Raw genomic sequence first — 24,499 nt, 5'->3', positions numbered from 1 at the left:
CATCTCCATAGCCAGAGCTTATGTATTGCTCATAAAAGAATCCAGGTTCATTCCTGGCACCTTTAGTTAAAGGGTCTCAGACAGAATGGCTAGAGAAAAGCCTGCTCTGCTTGAGACCCTGAAGAACTGTTGCCAGTCCGCATGGAAAAAAATGAAGCTTTATGGGCCAATGGTCTTAGAATAAAGCAGCTTCATAGCATATATCTGACAGCCACAGAACTTCCTTCCTTGTCAGTACTATTTGCCCCAGCTTCTCAGCCTCCGTTCCTGAAAACATCCATTCTGAAACAGGAATTTGCCTTAAAACTTCAGCTGTATAGATCAAAATCTTGCCCAGTTGCTCTGTTCCATATAGCTTTTGCCCATGTTCGTCCCTTTGTCCAAAAACCATCTTTTTGATGGTCAAAAAGGACCCCTTCCTCCTTTTCTTCACCAGTGGAAAAACTGGTTGGATCCAGCCCATTCATTGAATGCTGCCACCCAGTGCTAGGGTAGATGTTTCTGCTAACCAAAATTTTCTCATGCTGTAGAGTATCTGAGCTGATAAAAAATTATGTATTTGCATTTGCTGAAAAAAATCAAAATTTGAAAGAGAAAAACAGTGGTAAAGTTACAGTATTAACCACAAATATAAAATAATTTCAAACATTCATTAATTTAGATAAGCTTGAAAACAGCAGGCAAACACCAAAGATAGCAATCTTAATTCTTTAATACCGTATTTTTCGCTCCATAGCACGCACCTGACCATAACACGCCCCCCCCAGCTGGCCGTCGGGGCGGGGAAAGCCGGCTCGCTGTTCCAGCGCGCCCAGCCGGCTCTGTGAGTCCCAGGGCGCACAGAGCCGGCTGGGCGTGCTGGAACGACACGAGCCGGCTCTGTGTGTCCCGCCCGGCTCCCAGTTGGGAGGCGGGTGGGGAAAGCCTGCTCGTGTCGTTCCAGCATGCCCAGCCGGCTCTGTGCATCCCAGGGCGCACAGAGCCAGCTGGGCGCGCTGGAACGGGGCGCACAGAGCCGGCTTGCGTCGTTCCAGCGCACCCAGCTGGCTCTGTGCGCACATTCGCTCCATAACACGCACAGACATTTCCCCTCACTTTTGAGGAGGAAAAAAGTGCGTGTTATGGAGCGAAAAATACGGCACTTGTTTTGTGCTTGAGGCAGTATAGTAACCTGGAATTGTTTTATTAATGTAGAAAACAAGTTTGATTAGTCTGGGAATTATGATTGTTACAGACAATAATATGATGAGATAGGACTTTATAACTGGCTAGCAGACACTAATGGTTGGCCACTCAGCCCAGTCCACAACTTGTGGTCCCCTGATCTAGATCATCACGGTACTGTGATGCCACAGTGATTCATTTTGGGCCTTTGGGATACGTATTGCTTCAGATGGATGGAGTATCAAGCAGCACAAGAAGTCTCTCGTCCCCCACCAGACCTGTCAACCCCTAATGCCAAGACCACCTGCCAGAAGAAGCACCAGCAGAGCTGGGCGGAAGGTCAAAAGGAGAGGGAGAAAAACTGTGGGTTTGATCCTATGGCTCTCTTCTTATAATTGTACCTCCAATGGAGAATGGCTTTTTCTGATGGAGAAAGAGTTATTCTGATGGAGAAAAGCCTTAGTTGAAGGAAACCTTTCTCTGTTGGATTAATACATATCAAAATTGGTTATAATATTTAAAACAAATCAGTTTTTAGCCTTTTGTCTCTGCTTTTGGGGATTATCAAATGAGATCCAAATTATTAATATCTCACCAAGAGATCTTACTTCTTACATCTCTGCATTTTGAGGATCCAGGAAATCTGATTTGTTTCTTACAGGAGTGCTTATTTATAGATGAAATTATCAATCTTAGGGCCCATTCCTGAAAATCGGGCCCAAAGCCCTTAGGAGGCCGACTACGGCCTCCGCCGGCGCAGGGGCCCACACCGCCAGCGCCCAGAAGGCACATGCTGGCCTTAGTGGCTCCAGCACTGGTGTACAGGGCCGGGCGCCACTCCCTGGCCACTGTCTCCTCCCGCCAGCCTCTGGCCGCCGGCACAGGCTGTGGCGGTGAGCCGGGAGGCATTCCAGCAGCCCAGGAGGCATTCCAGGGGCGTGACAGTGCCAGCTGGGGGGGCGGGGCCGACGTTAGTTGGCCTCCTGAGCCCTTTTGGCTCGGGAACGCCCCTTTTTCTTTTTACAAAGATACGCCAGCTTTTTGCTGGCGTATCTCCCGTGCAACCCTCATAGGGTTGCACGGGTTTTTGGTGCCAAAACCTCTTTAGGAGACAACGGCGCTAGTTTGCCTCCAACGCGTGGCGCAGCCATTGCTTTCAGGAATGGGCTGATATTCTCTAAAGTTGATTCTCACGATCATGTGACTACTTCTAAATACCTGATTCATTACTCTAAGAGATAACAACACAGGTGCAAATGACCAATCAGCAAGTACTTATGAGATCATCTGAGATACCAAGATAGGAAGGCCAACCATAACTCTTAAAAAGCACTTTCTGTAAGTGTTCCAACTAACAATGGATGACCTAAACAGCAAGTACATAATCTCTTATTCAACTTGCAAACTCAGCTAAAAAAGGAGTGAAATCTTTGCTGCTGTGACAAGGTGGTTATCTGCCCGTTACTAACAAAAAAACCCATCCCTACAGAAAAATTATGTAGCCAATTATTGTCCTGTCTCTACTATGTCCTTCCTAGGCAAAGTGATTGTGAGAGCAGTAGCAGACCAACTGGGAAAGATTTTGAGGACAAAGATCAGTACTTGCATTTATGGGAACACTTTGGGGGAGGTTTTTGTTTTGTTTTGCATGACAGTGAGATGTTATAAGGTGAAATTATCAAGACTTCTAGGGCTGAAACTTTTGTAGATCAATTTTATGCCAAGCAATGGTTTCGACTTCCGCGAATATATGTGCATGTTCAGTGCTAACCCAACCATCCAATCCCACCACCAAAGCTGCTTTTTTTTCTATTAGGATGATTAAGAAGTAGAGTTTTCTGCTGGATGGGATGCTAAATAGGGGTTGTTCTGGACAAACTGGGACAATGAAAACAAATCCTGAGTTGGACCCTGATCAGTTTTTCCGAGGGAGCAAGGGCTTTTCCCAACTCTCCTATCCTGTGGAAGCCTGACTGCAGGGGACAAGATTTCAGGGGGCATTCCAGGCTCCCACAGGATGGGAGAGGTGGGCAGGACCACACTCCACAATTGGGAATCCTTGTGCCAGTGGAAACTCTAGTCTGGATCCAAAGCTCAGATCACTTCATTTTAGTACTGTTAGTTAGAAGCAGATTACTTACTGTAATGGGGACATTGCTCAGCTGCAGAGCCAACGTTTGGCATTCAGAAGGTCTGAGATTCAATCCACATTAACTGCAATCAAAGGATCACTGCCCCGGCTCCTGGAGGGTGACTTCCAGGCAGAACTGATTAAGCTAGATGGAACAATGGTCTGACTTCATGTAAGGCAGCTCCATGTGTGTAGGCTTGGGCAAAACCATGGTTATACTAACCAAGGGCAATTGTCTTATCAAATAAACTGGTAAATCCTGTGGTTACCATGATATTAGCATAAATCTTATTATATGTGTGTGTAAAGTGCCTTCAAGTCGCAGCCAACTTATGGCGACCCCTTTTGGGGTTTTCATGGCAAGAGACTAACAGAGGTGGTTTGCCAGTGCCTTCCTCTGCACAGCAACCCTGGTATTCCTTGGTGGTCTCCCATCCAAATACTAACCAGGGCTGACCCTGCTTAGCTTCTGAGATCTGACGAGATCAGGCTAGCCTGGGCCATCCGGGTCAGGGCTAAATCTTATTATACAATTTAATTATTCTTTTAAAAGGCTTGTTACACCACCAGCTTTGATTCTGAGCTTTAAGGCACATCGTAGGACACAACTGGAGATCGAGTACAATTATTTTCTCTCCAATTATTCAATGGTCCAGATCTTTATATCAGCTTTTCCTTACTGCAGTGTAAATATTAGCCAGAACCAAAGATAACTATGCCTTTGACACCTGAGCATCTCTTCTCTGAACCCTGCCATGACAAATATCTCCTTACCATAACCGTTGAATAAATTTGTCTACAATGTAACCTACTAATGGCTTCTTTTAGCCATGATGATAAATATAAAAGCCAGATGTGTGTTATACAAATATGTAACCCTGGAGGCTCTTGCTATCATTTTATATCATCTGGAAGACTTGGTTTACTTTGTATTTCATCCTTCATGGGGAGAATTGGGTCACAATCAATCATTATCCATTTGCTATCTTTCAGACAGCCAAATGAAATTATATCTGCCTTCAGCGAACATGTTGCATAGACTCTGGTCAATATGCTTTAACTTTCAGCCAATAATTTATGGCCTATAACTGGACTACAACTAGATGCATTTTGGGTTGCTAAACCCATCTAATCCAAGGTCAGGTGAGGTTTAAAACCTCACTTTTGCACCGCTCCCCAATGCCTACAGAGTTGTGATAGATCTCATGGATCTATCACAACTCTGCAGACGTACCTGGTAAAGGCCCAGGGCTAATCATGCTGTGTATTCCTGCAGTGTCCAAAATAAGTTCAGTACACAAACTTCAAGGAGAGAATTTCCTTTCAACAGGCTTTAAATATCTGGATGGAGTTCATAGTATTTTAAAACATACCCTATTGGTACAGGCCTGGAGAAAATGTCTAGTGCCTTTATTAGCAATTTAATATGCAGAAAGGGTAGTTTCTGAAATAAGTGTTGTTTTCTCATTATCTGGAGTCCTAAGGGGTAATAATTTTGTTTTTGCCAGGCTTGTTCTTAGTGGGGGCATTGCAGAGTTCTATTAAAGGTGAGCTTTTTTTGGTCATGTTTGTGTCAAATCGTCATCTGAATGGTAAGCCATAAGCACAAACCGCCAGTTCACACACTGCTGCAAGCCTTCCAGGTGCAGGCAGCGTAAGGTTATGTTGAGCTTTGGGCAGTCAACTCAGATGACTCGTTTTTGATGAACAGCACTGGGGGAAGTGGTTGATTGCCAGTTATATGACATCAGCCTTGAGTTGCCAGCTATGGGTTGTGAAATTCCTGGAGATTTTGGGGGTGGAGTCTGAGGAGGGTGGAGTTTGGGGAGGGGAGGGACTTCAGTGGGACTTCAGAGTCCACCTTCCAAAGCAGCCATGTTCTCCAGGAAAACTGTTCTCTTTCTCCTGGAGATGAGGAGATCATTTGAAATCCCAGGAGATCTCCAGCTACCAATTGGAGGTTGGTGACCCTATATCAGCCTATTGATCATAGCTCTGGCTATGGTCTGTGAGTTTGGGTGAATTTATACCACCCATAATTGGAAAGAAAAATTGGTGATAGTTATGTTATTTTCAAAGCAAACCCCTGTCGTTTCTATGATTGTGACTTGCTGAATCACTCTGTGTGTGTGTGTGTGAGTGTGTGTGTGTGTCAGAGAGAGAGAGAAAAAAACAGCAACATTTTGGGGGAAGCTCTTTTACCTTTCCCCCACCATTTTGTTCATGATGCTTATTGAAATCACCACTCAAAGGGGCTGTTCTTTCTAACTAATTTTCATCACTGGAGTAACTGCTTTTTAATTTCATTGTGTCGAGGGATAGTAAACTGGGGTTTTTTTGTTCGTAAATAACAATGCTGAATGAAGAATCTGATACCGCCAACATACAGTTAGTCATGGTTAGTGCGCTTTACATTCTTGTGGTGTCTACTCGTCAAACAATTAACTGACTATGAAGAAGTATCCTCTCCGTGCGGCAAAGCAATCTGTGCTCACTTGGCAAATCCTCCTTGCACCATGTATAAACTGTGAAATATATTCGAAACTAAAGTTTTTAATTACAACTGGCATTCAAAGCTTATTGCTCCTGGCAATCGGCGCCTTGCTAAAATGCAATCTCATTTGTGAAACAGGCTGTGGGGGAGCCGCTTCCCCTCCTGCTTTAATATTAGCTTAACAATCAGGACTGTTTAATATTGAAACAGTGCATTTGATGTTTACTCAGTAAAGCCCATTTGCTGATACCACAAGGAGTGAAGAACCGCAATCCGGGCCATCTTATTTTCCTGCATATTAATGTTCCCCTTAAGCCTACATGTTGTAAAGCGGTTGCTAGAAAACTAATTATGTAAGTATTTTTTAAATGTATCGTGTTAGTTTTACATATAAAATTACATTAACATAATATTGCACCTTGAGAGGTTTGGAGGCCTGGACATGTACCGCCTTTATCTTTTATTTGAACGGGGATTAAGTGAACATTGTGTCAGGTGAAATCTGGTTTCCCCTCAAAAAAACATGTGTGCCTTTATTTTACCAATGCCTATTATTATAATGCGTGTGACTTTTCTGCCCTATAAAAGCATGGTGGAGGAAAGAGAGTCTCCAGACAGTAAGCTAAGCAAATAGTATTTTTGAATGAATAATTTTAGAATAGAAAATCCACGTTGGTGAAGTCCGTAGGTAGCTATTGTAAAAATATTACGAAAGCAATGCGTCCCTTATTATGAGGGGTATATAATTTTACATCGCTGTTTACATAGTACATCTCAAAGCACCCTCTACATTTTCACACATAAATCCCTGAACAGGAATGGGAAGAGAGGGCTTTATACTTGAGAAAATCATACCTGCATGGTGCTGTTGTAGATCTGTATTTATGTATGGCAAAATACAGGTATTAATGTAAATGCAGATGGCATTTGGCTTAATATATTATAGTAATGATTTTTTAAAAACTGTACATATTTGTTACAGGAAACTATGGACATATCCAGAGATTGTTTTAAAATTTCACTGCAGCAGCTGAAACTACCAAACAGGCCAAGCATTATTCTTTAGCAGTTGCATCTGCTTCTGTAAAATTTGGGTGGGGAAAAAACACACCTTGTGGCTGTGTGTGTAATAATCCTCCTAACACATATGTGATCTTTGGGGTTAGGGCAAAGTAACATAATACATTGTTAATGAAATGATCAGTTTTATGAAAGTGGCCTTTGATAATGTCTAGGGTTGCCAGCTCTGGGTTAGGAAATACCTGGAGATTTTTGGGGTGGAGCCTGAGGAGGGTGGGATTTGGGGAGGGGAGGGACTTCAATGCCATAGAGTCCGATTGCCAAAGCAGTCATTTTCTCCAGGGGAATTGGTCTCTATCAGCTGGAGATCAGTTGTAATAGCAAGAGATCTCCAGCCAGTACCTGGATGCTGACAACCCTAATCATGTCTGTTTCAAAAACCTGTGCTTATTTTGGAAACCATCTCCAGTAATTTGGGCAATTTTTAAAAAAGAGTTTTTTCTCCCCCCTCCCCAATAGTCCTGCATGTTCCTTTTCGTAGGAGGGCCAGACTGGACAATGGTTGCTTAGGAGTTATTATAACTAGACCATCTCAGGTTCTTTTGGAGGTTCTTTTTAGTGTACCCCCACAATAAGCTGGGGGTTGCAAGTGGGGAGGCCCTTTGTAGTGCGAAGCTCTGGAGTGCCTTTTATACCCTATCACTCTTATAGGAATTTCAGGGTGTCATGGACAGGGATTATATCATTTTATCCATTCCAGCAGCTCTGGGAAGTAAGTTAGACTGAGAATGTGTGTCTGGTTCAAGATGATCCAGTAGGGCTGCAAACAAATTCATGTAATTTGGGATTACAATACCTGGGGAGGCTCAGTAGGGAAGCTATCGACTTTCCCCTCTGTAGCTGTGATTTCTTCCAGGGGAGCTGATCCCTGTGTTCTGGGGACCAGTTGTAACTCTCAGAGAAATCTAGCCCCCACCTGGAGTTTATCCAGTGAGCTTTGTGGCAAGTGGGCATTTGAACATAAGAAGAAGAAGAAGAGTGGGTTTTTATATGCCGACTTTCTCTACCACTTAGGAGAGAATCAAACCAGCTTACAATCACCTTCCCTTCCCCTCCCCACAACAGACACCCTGTGAGGTAGGTGGGGCTGAGAAAATGTGACTAGCCCAAGGTCACCCAGCTGGCTTCATGTGTAGGAGTGGGGGGAACAAATCCAGTTGACCAGATTAGCCTCTGCTGCTCATGTGGAGGAGTGGGGAATCAAACCCGGTTCTCCAGATCAGACTCCACCGCTCCAAACCACTGCTCTTAACCACTACACCACGCTGGCTCCCTAGTCAAAGCTGTTGTGGCCCTTGCCACTGTACTGACTCTGTTGCTGATAATACAACTTGTATTGTTATTGCCACAGCCATTCAGCACAATTGCTCTCCTGGTTTGTCTGTCTAAATCCTTGTTGTTTGACAACAGCAACATATTACGAAAGTACTCCGCATCCAAAAACAGCTCTCTTCACCCCCAGAGGCTTAAAATGTAAGATGCGTTTCTGCTACCATCAGCACCAGCTCTTCTGATTGCATTCGGCTCCCAATGAATTGTGACTCTAATCGTCACTAGCAAGTGGGGAGAGGTTTTTTTTTTTTGGAAGAATCGTTACACTGTTTATGAGAGAAACCGGTGCCAATAGATAGTTTAAAATGCATTTAACTTGGGGTGTTTGGGAGTGAGGAAAATCTTGGCAGCCAGTTTGATATTTGTCACGAGCGAGGGGAAGGAAGTGAATATATATTCATGATTTGCTGAATTTAGAACAGGGAAAAAGACTTGAGCAATTTGCTCAATCTTTTTTCATTGTTGAGCTCTAATTCACTATTTTGTGTATATTTTTGGTTTTATACCTGCAAAGTTAAAAATGGACATTTTCTGAAAACATTCCTCTAACAGTTATCCACTACCCATGCATTCTGAATTGGTACTGATTTCCTGAGCAGAAATGGTATTCAGAAATGCTCAGTATAATAGGAAAAATTGTCTTTCAAAGGATTGCTACTCAGTTCCTGAAACTCAGCAGATGCTTCCAAAAGAATTGGACGTTAAGGGACCTTCTCATTTCTCTGAAACTTATATATCAGAAGGGAAAATCTTTGTGATTCTAATCACCATATCATAAAATAAGACAAGCCATGTGATGGCATAAATATTTAAATATTTAAATAATGCATAGTTTGTTTCTATCCTTTATTCATTCTTACAAAGAACCATGGGTGGTTGTAATTGTTTTCCCATTTTATAGGTGGAAACACAAGGCACAAACTTAGTAACTTACTACAATGGGACAACATGAGGGGCTGGGTTCTGAATCGGGCATTGCAAAACTAGCTGAAAGTTCTATAAACTTGAGGGGCCCCCCATACACACACGCACAGACACTCACAGACACGCATGTATGTATGTATGTCTTTGTTGCTTTAGAGAACCTTCAGTGGACTGTGCAAAGCCGTAGCTGCAATGCCCTTAGTTTTTTTTCCCAATAGTAATATTCTTTCTGATTAAATTGTATTCCATTTCTGGGTCCCAAACCAGCTTATGAAACAATAGAAAGAACAAAGGCAAATCCCCTAAAATAGCTCAGCAGTGATCAATATAAAGAATCCTAAATTGAACAGTTATCTCATACGAGCCTAACAGAATAGGAATATGTCTATCCTGCCCTTCCTCCACATGATTTTCTGCTCATTTTCTCCTTACAACGACCCTGTAAGGTAATGTGGGCTAAAAGACAAAGAGTTGGTTAGTGGCTCAAGGTCACCAACTTCGCTATGCAGGGCTCCCTTTGGTAGACATGGATACTCCTCTGTGCTTAGTGTCTATGCTGTTGCAGTATCCCCAGGATTCAGCCAGAAAGCCTTTGGGAATATTTCTATGCCACCTCCCCTTGCAGCACTGCTGGGGACCTTGCAGAGGAGGACAGTCCGTGGAGCCTTACTTACCCATTTAGGACAGGAGTCTCCAACATGGCACCCATGGGTAGGGCTGCCAGCTCTGGGTTAGGAAATACCTGGAGATTTTTGGGGTGGAGCCTGAGGGCAGAGTTTGGAGAGGGGAGGGACTTCAATGCCAGAGAGTCCAATTGCCATAGTGGCCATTTTCTCCAGGGAAACTGATTTCTATCGCCTGGAGATCAGTTGAAATAGCAGGAGACCTCCAGCTACCACCTGGAGGCTGGCAAGCCTACCCATGGGCACCATTGTGCCCTGCTACTGCATCCCATGGCAGCTGCCAAACTTTTCAGAAAGTGGGCAGGCCCTTTGTAAAGCAGGGCTGTTCATTGGCTGCTGTCATTCAAATGAAAGGGGTTTCCAAGGCTGCGATAGCAGACGTAGCCACTGGATGGGCAGTAGGACCGGTAAGTGCCTGGGCTTTCTTTAGTCAGTGTGTGGTTTCATTCCCCCTTCAAACCTGACTGACTGTTGCCAAGAGCTTCTTAGAGTCCACAGAGCTCCGCTGTTGAATGCAGCAGCAGGAGCCCACACTCTCCTTCTCCAGGTTTGCTGTCCTTCCATCATCACCACCACCACCACCATCACCACCACCCATCATCCCTTTATTGGCCATCACCACCACCATCACCACCACCATCACCACCACCTTTGCTCTCCTCAGGCTCCGTCCCCAAAACTTCCAGCCGGTGGCGAAGGGGGACCTGGCAAACCTAGTGTAGAAACTGCAATAAATAAAACGTGAGCAACTGTTTCTATCAAATTACTGTCACAAGAGCAGAGCCTGTCCTTCCAGTGCTGTCCAAGCCTCCAGTCAAAGTACAGATAATACTATCCGTGACAGACTGGTGGCCAGACTACAAATGAGGCAGCTTCATGAGCTCATTGTGGTTGTTGTGTGACTTTTTTTTTTTTTTTGCAAAGCAAGGATGGAGGTATTGTGTTTGGCTCTGCCTCCTGTGGCAGCCATTTTTGGGTGGCACTTACCATCCCCTCTTACAATTTGGAAGCGACCTCCAGGCTCAAACAGGCTGGGAACCCTGATTTAGGAACTGGAGAAAAGCTGGCCAGTTACCTTTGTCGAGGTAACAGCAGAAGAAAAAGTTTCATAAAAATCAATTTATGTTTAGAATCTACGAAGGGTAAGATTTGCATGACCAATTCAGTATTGAAAGATCAAGGTGTTATGGTGGTTCTTGTAGATAGCATTATGAAAAAAAATCCAGACACATTTGCTATCTTGTTTCTTTTTTTCCTCCTTTATTATCTTTCCTCAGTTTGGTATAATCTGCTTTAAACAGGTGATTATTGTATTATCTTCAATGGCAAATGAGCAGCTAGGCTATTTCAGAGCCACTTATTCTTCTGGCATCCTCCTTGGAGGCCTACATACTTTAGAAAATAGCAATACTTTTCTATTGTCTTCTGCCATTGTAGTAGTTATCGGACTCACATGAAGCCCTGTAATACTGAACCCCGGTTGGCATTCTCTCTGCATGAGGCACGCTCAAACCTCTGGGCTTTTTGAGAGGGATATGGGTATTTACACATTGTATATTAAATAGCACTTTCTGCTCAAGCTCTCACTTTGCTGTGTTCCGTACTTTTCTGCCAAGATTCTAGTAATACATCTAGCATGGAGGTGGGGTTGAGACCACATAGAACAATAGCTGTCATTGACCCATAATGCGTATAAGATGAATTGTAGTTTGATTGCAAAGCGTGCTTATTTAAACACAAATCCCACTGAGTTCAACGGGTATTATTTCGGGCAAATGTGCGTAGACTTACACCAAGGCAGCAGTCCTACGAGCACACACTTGGCAATGTGCTCCCTTGAACATAGTGGGTTTGGGATCCAGGCTAAATTGACAGTTTCCATTAGGGTTGCCAGGTCCCTCTTCGCCACCGGTAGGGTTTTTTTTGAGGGTGGAGCCTGACGAGGGCGAGGTTTGGGGAGGAAAGGGATTTCAATGCCATAGAGTCCAATGGCCAAAGCGGCCATTTTCTCCAGGTGAACTGATCTCTACCAGATGGAGATCAGTTGTAATAGCAGGAGATCTCCAGCTAGTACCTGGAGGTTGGCAACCATAATTTCCATGGTTTCCCCCTTCTTGCTGCGGACCCCCCTCATGTTGTTCCAAGGGGGTTCCCTTTCTCCCAGGAGCAGCATTTTGTAGAGATCAGTGGGCCGTAGTGGAAGTGGAGAATGTTCCATTCTGCTGATGAAAAGTTTGGTCTGGATCCTGCCTAGTGGCACTTGCTTTTAAGTAAACATGATTGGAATGGGCTGTCTACGCCATCGATTCAACTGGGTGGTAGTTCAGGCTGTGAAAATGGTCATACGGACATTTACTGAAACTTTCTTATTATAGCTTTACATTTTTTTTAAATTGCCACTGAAAATCATATATTGATTTTTTTATTATCATGGGTCTTGACTGTAAATGGGATTATTGCAGATATTATAGATTGTGTCTGTACAAAGATGAGAATACTTATATAAATATGCTTCAGAGATTATTGATCCTTAGCAGCACTTTCACAGTCTACAATTCTTGTGTCCATTACAATCTCTGCATTGTAATAAAAATCATTCCTGATGCAGCATTCCCCAGTTTTAATTCCCCCTTTGTCCTTTGGGGTTATGTTTCTGATTGACAGTCATTACAGTCAGTGACCTATTTTACTGGTGAATTATTAGTGTGCAGTGTATAATCAAATGGGACAAATAATACTTCCCAGTTTTTTTAAAAAAAGAAATGATGTATCATAGATTCAGTTTTTTATAGTACACTAATTATATCTAATGATTATTTATGTTAATGTGGCATTTCTCATTACTGCTAAAATTACTGAAGTAATTGATATAAATCCAAAAATACACTGTAGTTCTTTTGCACTGTAGTTCTTTTGCACGCTAGCTAAGCGTGTCTTAGACATTCTTTATAAAAAATAAATGTATTTCCCGTAGGAAGAGGGCCATATGCACCCCAGTTTTATGGAGTTTTTTTTTTAAACCACAAGATCTGTTATATGTTTTATATTGGCTCTAAGTACTCGTGTAACGAGTTTGGCAGACAGAGCTCTATGAGGATACATGAACACATGAAGCTGCCTTCTACTGAATCAGACCCTTGGTCCATCAAAGTCAGTATTGTCTACTCAGACCTGCAGCGGCTCTCCAGGGTCTCAGGCAGGGGTCTTTCGCATCACCTACCTACCTAGTCCCTTTAACTGGAGATGCCAGGGATTGAACCTGGGACCTTCTGCATGCCAAGCAGAGGCTCTACCACTGAGCAAGCCGAACCTAGGGTTGCCACGGCCCCTCTCCCCAGGATCTCTGCCAAGGGGTAACTGAGAAGAAACAGATAGGTTGTATGAACCCTCTTGGTAAATTGTGCTTTGGGGAACTGCTAGGGAAAATCTGGAATATACCCCACCCCCCACTGCCGCCATCCGTGCAATCATGCGAACTGTGATATGCACAAAAGCCTCCTGTGTGCGCGGGCTTTTCCATTCACTTCGATGGTAGGATCTGCTCTTCATGCGCATGACTTTGAAACGTGTAGCGAAGTTTTGCGTTTGGGGAGATCCTCTGGCACATTGAGTTCCTGTCCCTGAAAGGGATTGGTGGGTTAGGATGTTGGTTTGCAAATTCACTGCGGGTGTTTTTTGGCAGCTTGCCCCTGCATCCCACAACTTGGGGGTGGATGGTTCTGCATGAAGGCTCTCGCTAGGCTTGCCAACCTTCCTCTTATTTTCTGTATTATTTACTCAGAGCCATAAATGGTAAATAAGCAATGCAAACAAGATTTATACTATCTCGAAGCCTGTTTAAATTTTGGAATTGACTTTGTGTTCTTAAACAATGCGGTATTGGCTGGAATATAAGATCTGCTAAATAAATCAGAGAGTTAAATGACTGCATGCATTTAATTAAATACAATTTTATGATTTACAAAGCCAGGATCGGTTTGCTGAGAAGGCTCAGTTTTTCCATCTTGAGGCTTGTTTACATATTAGAATTATAGTGTGTGTATATGGGGTGGGGGGGAAACTTGCGCAAGTTGATGACCTGGTTGTCAACAACATTTCATCTGTTGTTGGCCACATGTGTTTTCCCCACCAAGGTATAGCTTACATCCAAGTAGTATGTCACTTCCCATAACAGAGCTGGGTGCGGACAAGCACATTTGAGCTTCTGGAATGGTTTTGTGTGTGGAATATTACTGAGGGTTTAATGCAGAACAGAATGCATACTCTGGGGTACTATGTTGTGTATTGAGTTAAGCCTTGACATGTGATGGGGGTAGGCAACCTTATTGGCCTCAAGTGCTGGAAAGAAATTTACTGTCTGCCTGAAAAGATGTTGGCTTGCTCCCTGATAAACAAAATGGGGGCAGAAAAGCTAGGGTTGCCAGGTCCCTCTTCGCCATTGGTGGGAGGTTTTGGGGGCGGAGCCTGAGGAGGGTGGGGTTTAAGGAGGGGAGGAGCTTCAATGCCATAGAGTCCAATTGCCAAAGCAGCCATTTTCTCCAGGTGAACTGATCTCTATCGGCTGGAGATCAGTCATAATAGCATAATATCCAGAATTGGGCTTCGTGCTCCGAAACGATCGTTTTCTCCTTCAATAGCCTGCTGTGCTGCAAAGAAAGAAATACACCTTAAAAGGACATTTTCTAGTGAACTTTTTCTCCTTCAATAGCCTGCTGTGCTGCAAAGAAAGAAATACACCTTAAAAAGACATTTTCTAGTGAACTTTGCTTCAATACTTACTAGTTAAAGGAATTAATTGCGTACATACCTGTTGAAACATCCTGTAAATAAGAAAAAATACACTTGTTGTTGGCAATATATGGTGTTGGTGGTTATATTACCACATACTGTAAAGATTTAGCCAGAATATATTTGGCATCATTTATGGCTGGATTCCTGTACTGAATTTCTCATCCTTTGGTAATTGTACAGAGGTGTCTGATTTTTCCTTCACTACCTGGAGGTTGGCAACCCTAAGAAAAGCTGAGGGTTGTCCTCTGAGCAAGCTGAACCTAGGGTTGCCAGGTCCCTCTTCGCTACCAGTGGGAGGTTTTTGGGGCAGAGACAGAGGGGGCAGGATATGGAGAGGGGAGGGACTTCAGTGCCATGGAGTCCAATTGCCAAAGTGGCCATTTTCTCCAGATGAACTGATCTCTATTGGCTGGAGATCAGTTGTAATAGAAGGGATCTCCAGCTAGTACCTGGAGGTTGGCAACCCTAGCTGAACCCCAGTGACATTGCCAGCATCTTGGAGATTGGCCTTTGACTTGCAAGTCTGCCAGGTGGTGATGGACATAAGCCATGCCTTTTGCTTTCTCTAATACTGTTGGCCTCAGCAGAGCTTCCAGTGCCTTGGTTGCTTGGCTAGAGATCTTCCCCTGGGTACCAAGCAAAATATTCTGGCCCGCCGTAGTTGTAGGGTTGCCAACCTCCAGGTAATACTGGAAAAAAGAGGCACTTGGTACTAATGAGGGTACAGCAGTTCAAAAAGGATAAGTACCAATATTCTATAATGCAAAACAAAACTTTAGTGAAAGTGAACAAAGTGCAAGGGTGAACTGAGACACAAGTCAACAACACAATACAATAAACATATACATAGCTCTCAAGAAGTCTTCAATGTAGTCGTCTGGAATTAATAAGCTAGTCCAAAATATTATTCATTCATGAATGTTCTTAAAAAGACGGTGGAAGTGATCAAATCGAAACGCAGTCCGGATTAACTTAACGTTTTCACCGCCGCAGCGGCGGCTTCATCAGCGCACCGTTTAAATGACGGGAGATAAGGCTCCTCTATAAATACAATAAATAAATAAATATTCTTTCATGCTTACAATAAATAGGTTAATTTAAACATTGCACAATAAAACTTAAAAAAACTTAAAAAAGAACAAAATTCTGCCTGACATACCTTAATACCAAAGAAATTAATTCTCTGAGAGTATCAAGGGAATTCAAAAGCGCTCGAAAGGCTGCTCCGTTCAAAGTCAGATGATGAGGTTACAGGTGAAGTTAATTTATACATAGTTATCTAACACAACAACCTTAGAGGGAACCTAACTTAAAGTGACACATCATTAATTTAAGCCACTGGCATATATAATTGTAAAATTGAAAGAATGCTAAGAATTCTACGTTATAAAAAGCAAGACAAATCCATTTCGTTATTAAGCCCAAATGGAGAATAAGATTTAAATAAATGTATAAAGCGCATTTCTTGTTGTAATAAAATCTTTTGTACATTTTCCAAATCAAATTGATTGCCTTTGTACCGTATATACTTGCGTATAAGCCGAGTTTTTCAGCCCAAAAAAAGGGCTGAAAAAGCCGGCCTCGGCTTATACGCGGGTCAATACGGTAGGGGAGGAGGGAGGGGGGAGGAGGGAGGAGGCAACTTACCATCGCCGCCATCGCCGCCGCTGCTGGGCCCATGCGGCTTCGCCTGGCCAGGAGCGCCCTGTGAGGGCCTCCTGCGGCCGCCGCCACCACCGGGCGCGCCAGGCTCCCCCCGCCCTGGAAGGGCTGGGGGGAGCCTGCTGAAGTCCCCCCCTCCCCAAACCCTGCCCTCCTCAGGCTCCACCCCCAAAATCTCTAGGTATTTCCCAACCCAGAATTGGCAATCCTACATGTCATACATGCTGTGGGGGGGGGGGTTGCCTACTGACATATGACAAGGCCTCAGGCTAAAGACAGACCATAGTCCCCACATGGCCCAGAAGATAAGTTGAATCTTTTAGCATGCATACTTATCCCACGTTCACCTCTAGTAAACAGAGTTTGTAGGTCTGGGTGCTCTTTCAAGAGGGGACACTATAACAGATAACTGCGATTCACACTGTTTTTAAGCAAAGTCTTTCAAGCCACACACAAATGATTGTGTTTCATTCTTCCTGCAGTGCCTCTTTGGGTGCAGCTTGATGAGATATGGAAAATGTGTTGTTTGAATTTCTGGACACAGTTTTTGAAAGCTGCCCTAGCTGCCCTGCTTTGGTCTGGGGCTGTAGCGTTGGAGAAATAGGGTTTAACTCATTCCCTCATGCTGTTACCATGATAAAAACTGGCTATCCCAAGGTGCTGTTAGACTAGATATGGGAAAACTACAGGCACCTCTGTTATAGCTGTAGTACTGGTCTAGTGGTGGCTGGATGATGGATGGCAATTTTTTACTGGAGAAATGGCTCTATGAGAAATGGCTTACCCACCCAGCGCTGTATTCCAGTTCCTATTTGGCTTCTTTCTGCCACTTTGTAGCCCTGGCCGACATTTGAGGAGATCCCTATCATAGATGTCCTGCTTCTTGCCTTCTTGCATCATCTTGTTGGACCAATAGTAGTTGTAACAAGGAACTGCAGATCCTAAGGGGACTTCAAAATACGGGGGACACTTTTCTTGAAAGATGACGTGTACTTATACTAGTGAGTTGTGATAGGGAGGGATGCGGAAGAATAGCTTCCACGAGCTTCCTGCAATGCCAGGCAAGACAAACATAATTCTCAATGTCCAGCCTCCTTTTTCATGCGTTGGCCAGCCCATCGTTTCCAGCGCATATCTAACCGCGCCATTGCAAAGACTTTGTGGAGCTTAAGCCTTGGGAAGCAGAGATGGCCATTTCTGCCAATTCCCCTGTCCCACTGCAAAGCCCCAATTTGTCCCCAGTGCTGTCCCTGAGGTTTTGCTACTTTGCAGGAACAAAATGGCCAAGACTCAGTACACTGTGGGGGGAGGGGAGCAGGGAATTCCTGCTCCACAAAGTGTGCAGGCCTTATCATTTTGTTTTTTTGCTAAAAGCCCAGTTTACTTAGTGAAAAAAATTGAATGCCATGGGGTGTTTTGTTGTTGTTGTTTTTGCTTGTTTTCACACGGAGCTGACTGTCTCCATCTCTGTGGTCCAGGTTCTACAGTGGCGGGTACAGCAGGAGGAGGCCGCCCGCCTGGAAGCTGCTATCGCTGCCCGAAGAAAGGAGGAGGAAGACGAGAAAGTGAAGTTCCAGAAAGAAAAGGAAATGCTTCAGAGAGCAGAGGACAAAGAAAAAGTATGAGTAACGTGTGTGGGTTTAAATGGCTTAATATATTTAAAGCTTTAATTGAAGTGGATGCTTTATATCCTTGTAAACAGCCTTTAGGGTTATTATCGAGTTTTAACAAGTGCTGAGCGGAGAGCTGACAGTGCCTCTTTCAGCCTGAAAACTCCATGCCACTTCCACACAGGTCGTGTAAAGTTTTTGTGGTCATTATTATTCATAGCTTGGTCCCAGACACCTGCTCTGGGCCTGCCACACAGGCAGCGGCAGACTTGTGCCAGACAAGCTACTCTCCAGCAGATTTTTGCTGTCAGGAGCGAATGTGGCCAAGACCGCTGAGGCTTTCAGTGCTGCAGCAAGGTATGCTGCAATGCACCAAATAAGCATCGCAGTGTAATGTCTGCACACTGCAATCGGAGCATCGCAGAGACAGCTTCGCCGAAGAACGGGCCTGCTGCCCCAATGCCTGTTGCAGGGGAAACAGTGTGGGCACGGCTCAGGATATCGAAATGAGCATTTGGTTTGCTGATCATTTGAGAAAAAAAGTTGAAAAGAAAATCCTAACAGTATTTAAGAAGAAAAATAGGGAATGCCACAGAAGATCTGAATACGTATTGCATTTAAAGGTGTTTAACCAAGGTTGTTTTCACATAGCAATCCTGTTTGTTATAAAGGTCTGTCTGTCTGTCTGTCTATCTATCTTCCCAGATTGTCATAGTCCAGCTAAATCTATTCTTTTCGGATCAATAATAAGCAAATAGGATCTGGGAAAATATTGGGTCAAATCTTGTATTTTAAAAAATAGAAGTAACTTTATTCACATTTGTATCTCCTTTAACCTCTGCAAAGTTTGCGAGAATAAATATTGTCACTCTTGAAAGGATTTTATTAATCAGTGAAGCGAAAAGCAAGGGAAGACAAATATCTAATTATTTCCAAGGCAAAGATTGCGAAAGGGGCTTCCAGTAAAATCCCATTTCATCAAAGCTTCTTCAGTCGCATTTTCATCCGCTCAGAGAGTAACGCGAAATCAGCGCTTTACAGTGGTTTCCACAAACAACCTGGTCATACAGTAACGTGAATTCTAAAAATGACAGAAATCATACTTAAACATATCAAACAGTCTTCAGACCCCATATCCCAATCTACATGTTCTAAACAGAAATTGAAATGGACATACATTAATTAGTTGAGGATACAAATTAGTCATGTTCAGACGGTCAATCAGTAGCTTCTCAAGACAAGCTACTATGCCATCCGTCTGAATGTGACTAAAGTATTCCATGGAAGTATGAAGTATGCCATGGAATACCAGTTGTTGATGGGGGCAGAGATAGTATTGCTTTCATCATGCCTGGCTGGTGGGCTTCCTGGAAGTAGTTGGCCTCCCTGCTAGACCCTCTCAGGAAATGACCCCCTGCTGGTTATTTCTGCACGGTCCCATTGTACTACCCCAGTTGACTATTGCTGCTGCTATATATCTTGCTGAAGGAGAATTAAAGGCGCTATGTTTTAAGTATTTTAGGTGTGTCGTCAGTTGTAGAGTTACATTGGTACGTTGCTTGTATGTTTGTTATGCCAAGGAATTTTGTTAGCTGCTCTGAGCTCAACTTGTTTGGGAAGAGTGGGCTAAAAATCACACAAATAAATAAATAAATGGGCAGGATACTGAACTAGATGGATTTATGGTCTATCTCAGCAGTACCCTTTTGCTCTGGCCAGGGACCTCATCCAAGTTTTCTCCCTCTGCCTGCAGCCCTAGCCAGCAACTTGATGAGCATTGTAGATGGCATGACCAGACGCACCGTGCTGGATAACACACATGCTCTGAATCTTAAGAACATAAGAAAAGCCATGCTGGATCACACCAGGGCCCATCAAGTCCAGCAGTCTGTTCACACAGCGGCCAACCAGGTGCCTCTAGGAAACCCACAAACAAGATGACTGCAGCAGCACCATCCTGCCTGTGTTCCACAGCCCCTAATATACTAGACATGCTCCTCTGATACTGTAGAGAATAGGTATGCATCATGACTAGTATTCATTTTGATTAGTAGCCATGAATAGCCCTATCCTCCGTGAACATTTCCACTCTTCTCTTAAAGCCTTCCAAGTTGGCAGCCATCTCCACATCCTGGGGCAGGGAGTTCCACAATGTAACTATGCGTTGTGTGAAGAAATACTTCCTTTTATCTATTTTGATGGGGGCAGAGACAGTATTGCTTTCATCATTTATTTATTTATTTATTCTTAACTGCTCCTGACAATTAATGGGGAGGTGTTTCACTCCAGGCAGCAGCTGCTACCGCCCCATTAAGTCCAAATGTAGGTAATTCTGCTGTACAGTTTTTCTTTTGTTTTGTTTGCCAAATGGATTTGAACATCTTCTCCAATGGTGGGAAGAGGGAAAGTTAGGGGATCATAATGTATTCTATCACTGCACTCAGCTAAAAGTTCAGCCTACCTCCAGAACTAGAAAACCTCTGCAGGAGGAGAGCCTCTCCTACCAGACAAAGGTTCCTTGGCACAGAGAAAGGCTCCATGCCTAGTTGAGTGGAATGGTAAGGTACAACGCAGTCAATCAAGCGTCTCCCATTATTTCCAGCACAACCTAAAACGATATAGGGCACTTGTATAGTCAGAGCAATTACTTGGCAGGGATGTGCATTAATTAATGATATCTGAAACAGATCACATCTTTTCTTTAAATGTACAAACAGTGCAGTTCTAAGCAGGTACACCCCTCTAAGCTCACTCACTTCAATGGATTTAGAAGGGCGTAACTCTGTGAAGAACTGCAGTGCAAATCTAATTCTAAAAAATAATGGCTGTTGGTACACTTAATAAGTTATCATTACTCTGACACATCAGTCTCTGCTTTTTACATTTGTACAATGCAAGGGCAGCAGCAAAAGGGATAGCGAGACGATAAAGTGACTGCAGATAAGTGACAGGGGCGTCATTGTACCAGAAGAATTAGCAGATGTTCCTGCTGGAGAGGGTAATCCCAATAGGCATTTCTGTGCACAGTGTTTCAACATTCTGCCAATCACCGCACCATCTCACTGGCTTGGAGTGGGTGTATTTGCTTCTGTATGCTGTTTTCGGCTCTGGTGCTGCACCCTTTCTGCACTTGTGAAACATTTTGCTTGTGCTTTGCAGAATCCATTCAGCCTTGTAGGTTGGGGTGGGGAGTGGAGACGGAGAGTATAGTTCCTCCCTTACTTTACTGCATTTGATGGGCTGATTTCAGCATTTCTCCCAACCTGGCTCTGATAACCAGTCAGACAGGGTGGGGGGAAAAATACTGAAATACTGAAGCCGTGTGCAACGTAGTAAGGCTGAGTAGGGAGGGTTTAGCTGTTCTCACCAGTGTGCACTCCATTTATTTTTTAAAAATATATCCAGCTCTTCACCCGCTTGAGAATCTCAGGAAAACTCACAGGCCAGTATTGTATATTGTCATACCTCATGGTGCCAACTCTGCTAACACAAATGTCAAAATGGGGCTGTTTTTTCCTGTCTGCTTGAAACTTGGTAAGCAGAAGGATGCTTTGAATAGATTCCCTTGCCTAAGAATTTCATGCCAGTTGGATTGGTAGGGTTGCCAGGTCCCTCTTCACCATTGGCAGAAAATTTTTGGGGCGGAGCCTGAGGAGGGCAGGGTTTGGGGAGGGACTTCAAAGTCATAGAGTCCAATTGCCAACGTGGCCATTTTCTCCGTGGGAACTGATCTCTATCGGCTGGAGATCAATTGTAATAGCAGGAGATCTCCAGCTAATAGCGTATATACTCGCGTATAAGCCGAGTTTTTCAGCCCAAAAAAAGGGCTGAAAAAGCCGGCCTCGGCTTATATGCGGGTCAATACGGTAGGGTAGGGGAGGAGGGAGGGGGCAACTTACCGCCATCGTCATTGCCGCCGCCACCGCTGCCGGGCCCATGCGGCTTCCCCCGGCCAGGAGCGCCCTGTGTGTCCTGCGGCCGCCGCTGCCGGGCGCACCTGGCTCGCCCCGCCCTGGAAGGGCCGGGGGAAGCATCCTGCGGCCTCTAAAAGGCCGCGCCGCTGGCTCCCCCCGCCCTGGAAGGGCCGGGGGAAGCATCCTGCAGCCGCTGGAAGGCCACGCGGCCCGGCTCCCCCCGCCCTGGGGGGCCCGCCGCTGCTGCCACCACCGCCTTCGCCGGGCCTGAAGGTAAGCCTGCGGGGGGGGGGGAGGGGTTATAAGCCGACCCTCGGCTTATACGCGGGTGCCTAATTTTTCCCCATTTTGGGGGAGAAATTAGGCACCTCGGCTTATACGCGGGTCTGCTTATACATGGGTATATACGGTACCTGGAGGTTAGTAAATCCCTAAGGAAATAATCTCAGTACACAGCCATATATCAGTACACCTCCAGTTTATAGTAAATACCTGGAGGTTGGCAACCCTATGGATTGGAGGAGAAGTCACGCAATTGAATGACTGGAATCAAGACAACAAACACGGATAATAACTATAGGAAGAAAAAAAACCCTATAATTAAAACTAATGAAAGAACCTACTACATACATCCACATTCTACCTATCACATATACCCTGCTCAGACTATTCTTCCCTTTTTCATGGTGAGAAGTCTGTGGCCTGTTGGTATGAAGCCAGGGTGAAAAGAAATAGTAGCGGTTGCAAGTGCCAATGCCTAAGCAGTCATCCACATGGAGGGGTGTGTGTGTGGACGATGGCATCTGTTGGTCGTCTTAGTGCAAGCCGCGCACTTGTGTTTGTTTGAGAACATCGCCTCTCTAGTGTTGATTTTCTCCTCATCTTCTCTCAGATGGAATAATTACACTGGCACCCTAGAGGGAATCTAAATTTATTGTTGATTGCATTTTATTTTTGTGGGTAAACGCTCTGAAAAGCAGCGAAACCACACTGTATTGCGACAAGATATGGTAAGATTATACACAAAACGTAACCTTTTTTGGAAGACTAATAGGCTTAATAAAGAACTGTGCTCTTAGCCCTATCCAAACCTCAGATAACTTTGTTGCACGTGCCCCCTTCCCTCGGTGCTATGGTTTGGTTCGGAATGGGAATGTATATGATGCTAGTTACAGGTCTTATATTCAGATAATTATGCCAGAGAGGTTGTTGACCTTCATAAGGTTTTATGAGGAAGCATTATGTACCTTTTACACAATACTCTGTAAAACTAGGCAATTAATGAAATAAGATAGATTTTATTACAAGGCATAAACCTGTCCAGAGATAGTTAGCAGAACTACTGTCATAATGAGACTGTAGTTGCCCTTATCATCCTAGTATGCATGTAAATATGGTTTAAATAAAACTCTGGTTAAAATTAATAACATATTATGTTTCAACCCTCAGTTGGTGTGTACTAATCCACTAAAATATCAGTATTTCTGGAATGAACTGCTTTTCACTGAACGTGTCTAATGATTTTTCTTGATGTGATAAGTGCATTTTAAAGGAGATCAGTCTGGGAAGTCACTGAGCCATAAACATTTTCAGAAACCCAAACTACCCTTTTGCCGAACATGCAAAACAGAAATGTTCAGGCAGGGTTTTTTGTTTTTTTGCAGAGGGATTACAAAATGTTAGTGTAATGGAGCAGCACAAGAGGTTGCTTCTGTAACAGCTTGTATTGTAGTCTCTTGCACTGTTCATTGTATGTATCCCTTCCCTTTTTTACTGCAGTGCCCTCTGATTTTGTAACCCCCTTTCTTCATTATGCCAAGTCTTAGACAGTTTTTTGTTGCCTTAGATAGTTTTTAGAAGACGAAGAGTTGGTTTTTATGTGCCAATTTTCTCTACCACTTAAGGGAGACTCAAACTGGCTTACAATCATCTTCCCTTCCCCTCCCCACAACAGACACCCTGGGAGGTAGGTGGGGCTGAGAGAGTGTGACTAGCCCAAGGTCACCCAACTGGCTTCGTGTGTAGGAGCGGGGAAACAAATCCAGTTCACCAACTTAGCCTCTGCTGCTCATGTGGAGGAGTGGAGAATCAAACTCAGTTCTCCAGATCAGAGTCTACCGCTCCAAACCACCACTCTTAACCACTACACCACACTTTTAGTTTGCATTGTTCTGTAATCCTAGTCTTACTACATTGTTAATTGGAGGTCTTTGCTATCTGATTGAAGTGCTTTACATATTTTGTAGTCTGTCTTAAGTCTTAGTGAGAAAGGCTGGCTACAAATAATGATGATGGTAATCATGTTTCCAGTAGCTTGTATGAAATGCTTGTTTTCTTACGAGAGCTCCTCCAAACCACTAGCTCAGAAATAGTGCCATTGGTTTAGTTCAGATTAGTCCATAGAAGATGGTGGTTTAAACAGGCTGGGGAAATTTGAGTGTCCGGTGCTCGGAAGATGTTCCACATACCTAAACACCATGTTTGGAGGTCTCTTTCTTTTACACCTTTGTAGAAATTCCCCCCCTCTCCTCCATTTGAATTTGCTCATAGAAGTCATTATGTGGATGTTTAGTGCATATCAGGTACACTGAGAAGACGCGTACCTCCGAAATGTAGGAGAATGCCAAAAGTCTGTCAAACGGATGGAAATCTTGCTTCCATTTCAAAGGAATTAGGTGGGCAGAATCACATGATACTTTTTACTTTACCAATCC

The 24,499-nt window shown here is 43.9% G+C and overlaps 1 protein-coding gene across 1 annotated transcript in view; it reads left to right on the top strand.

Annotated features, from left to right (window-relative positions):
• Nucleotides 1-24,499, top strand: part of CCDC148 (coiled-coil domain containing 148) — a 101,872-nt gene that overhangs the window by 47,554 nt on the left and 29,819 nt on the right. The window contains exon 10 of the mRNA XM_056861510.1: nt 17,740-17,880. Within this exon, the coding sequence (XP_056717488.1) occupies nt 17,740-17,880 (141 nt within the window). The remainder of the gene's footprint in view (nt 1-17,739; nt 17,881-24,499) is intronic.

The sequence above is a fragment of the Euleptes europaea genome, chromosome 15 (assembly GCF_029931775.1).
Source record: "Euleptes europaea isolate rEulEur1 chromosome 15, rEulEur1.hap1, whole genome shotgun sequence".
Classification (NCBI taxonomy): domain Eukaryota; kingdom Metazoa; phylum Chordata; class Lepidosauria; order Squamata; family Sphaerodactylidae; genus Euleptes; species Euleptes europaea.
This window is presented reverse-complemented; position numbering and strand designations above follow the sequence as displayed.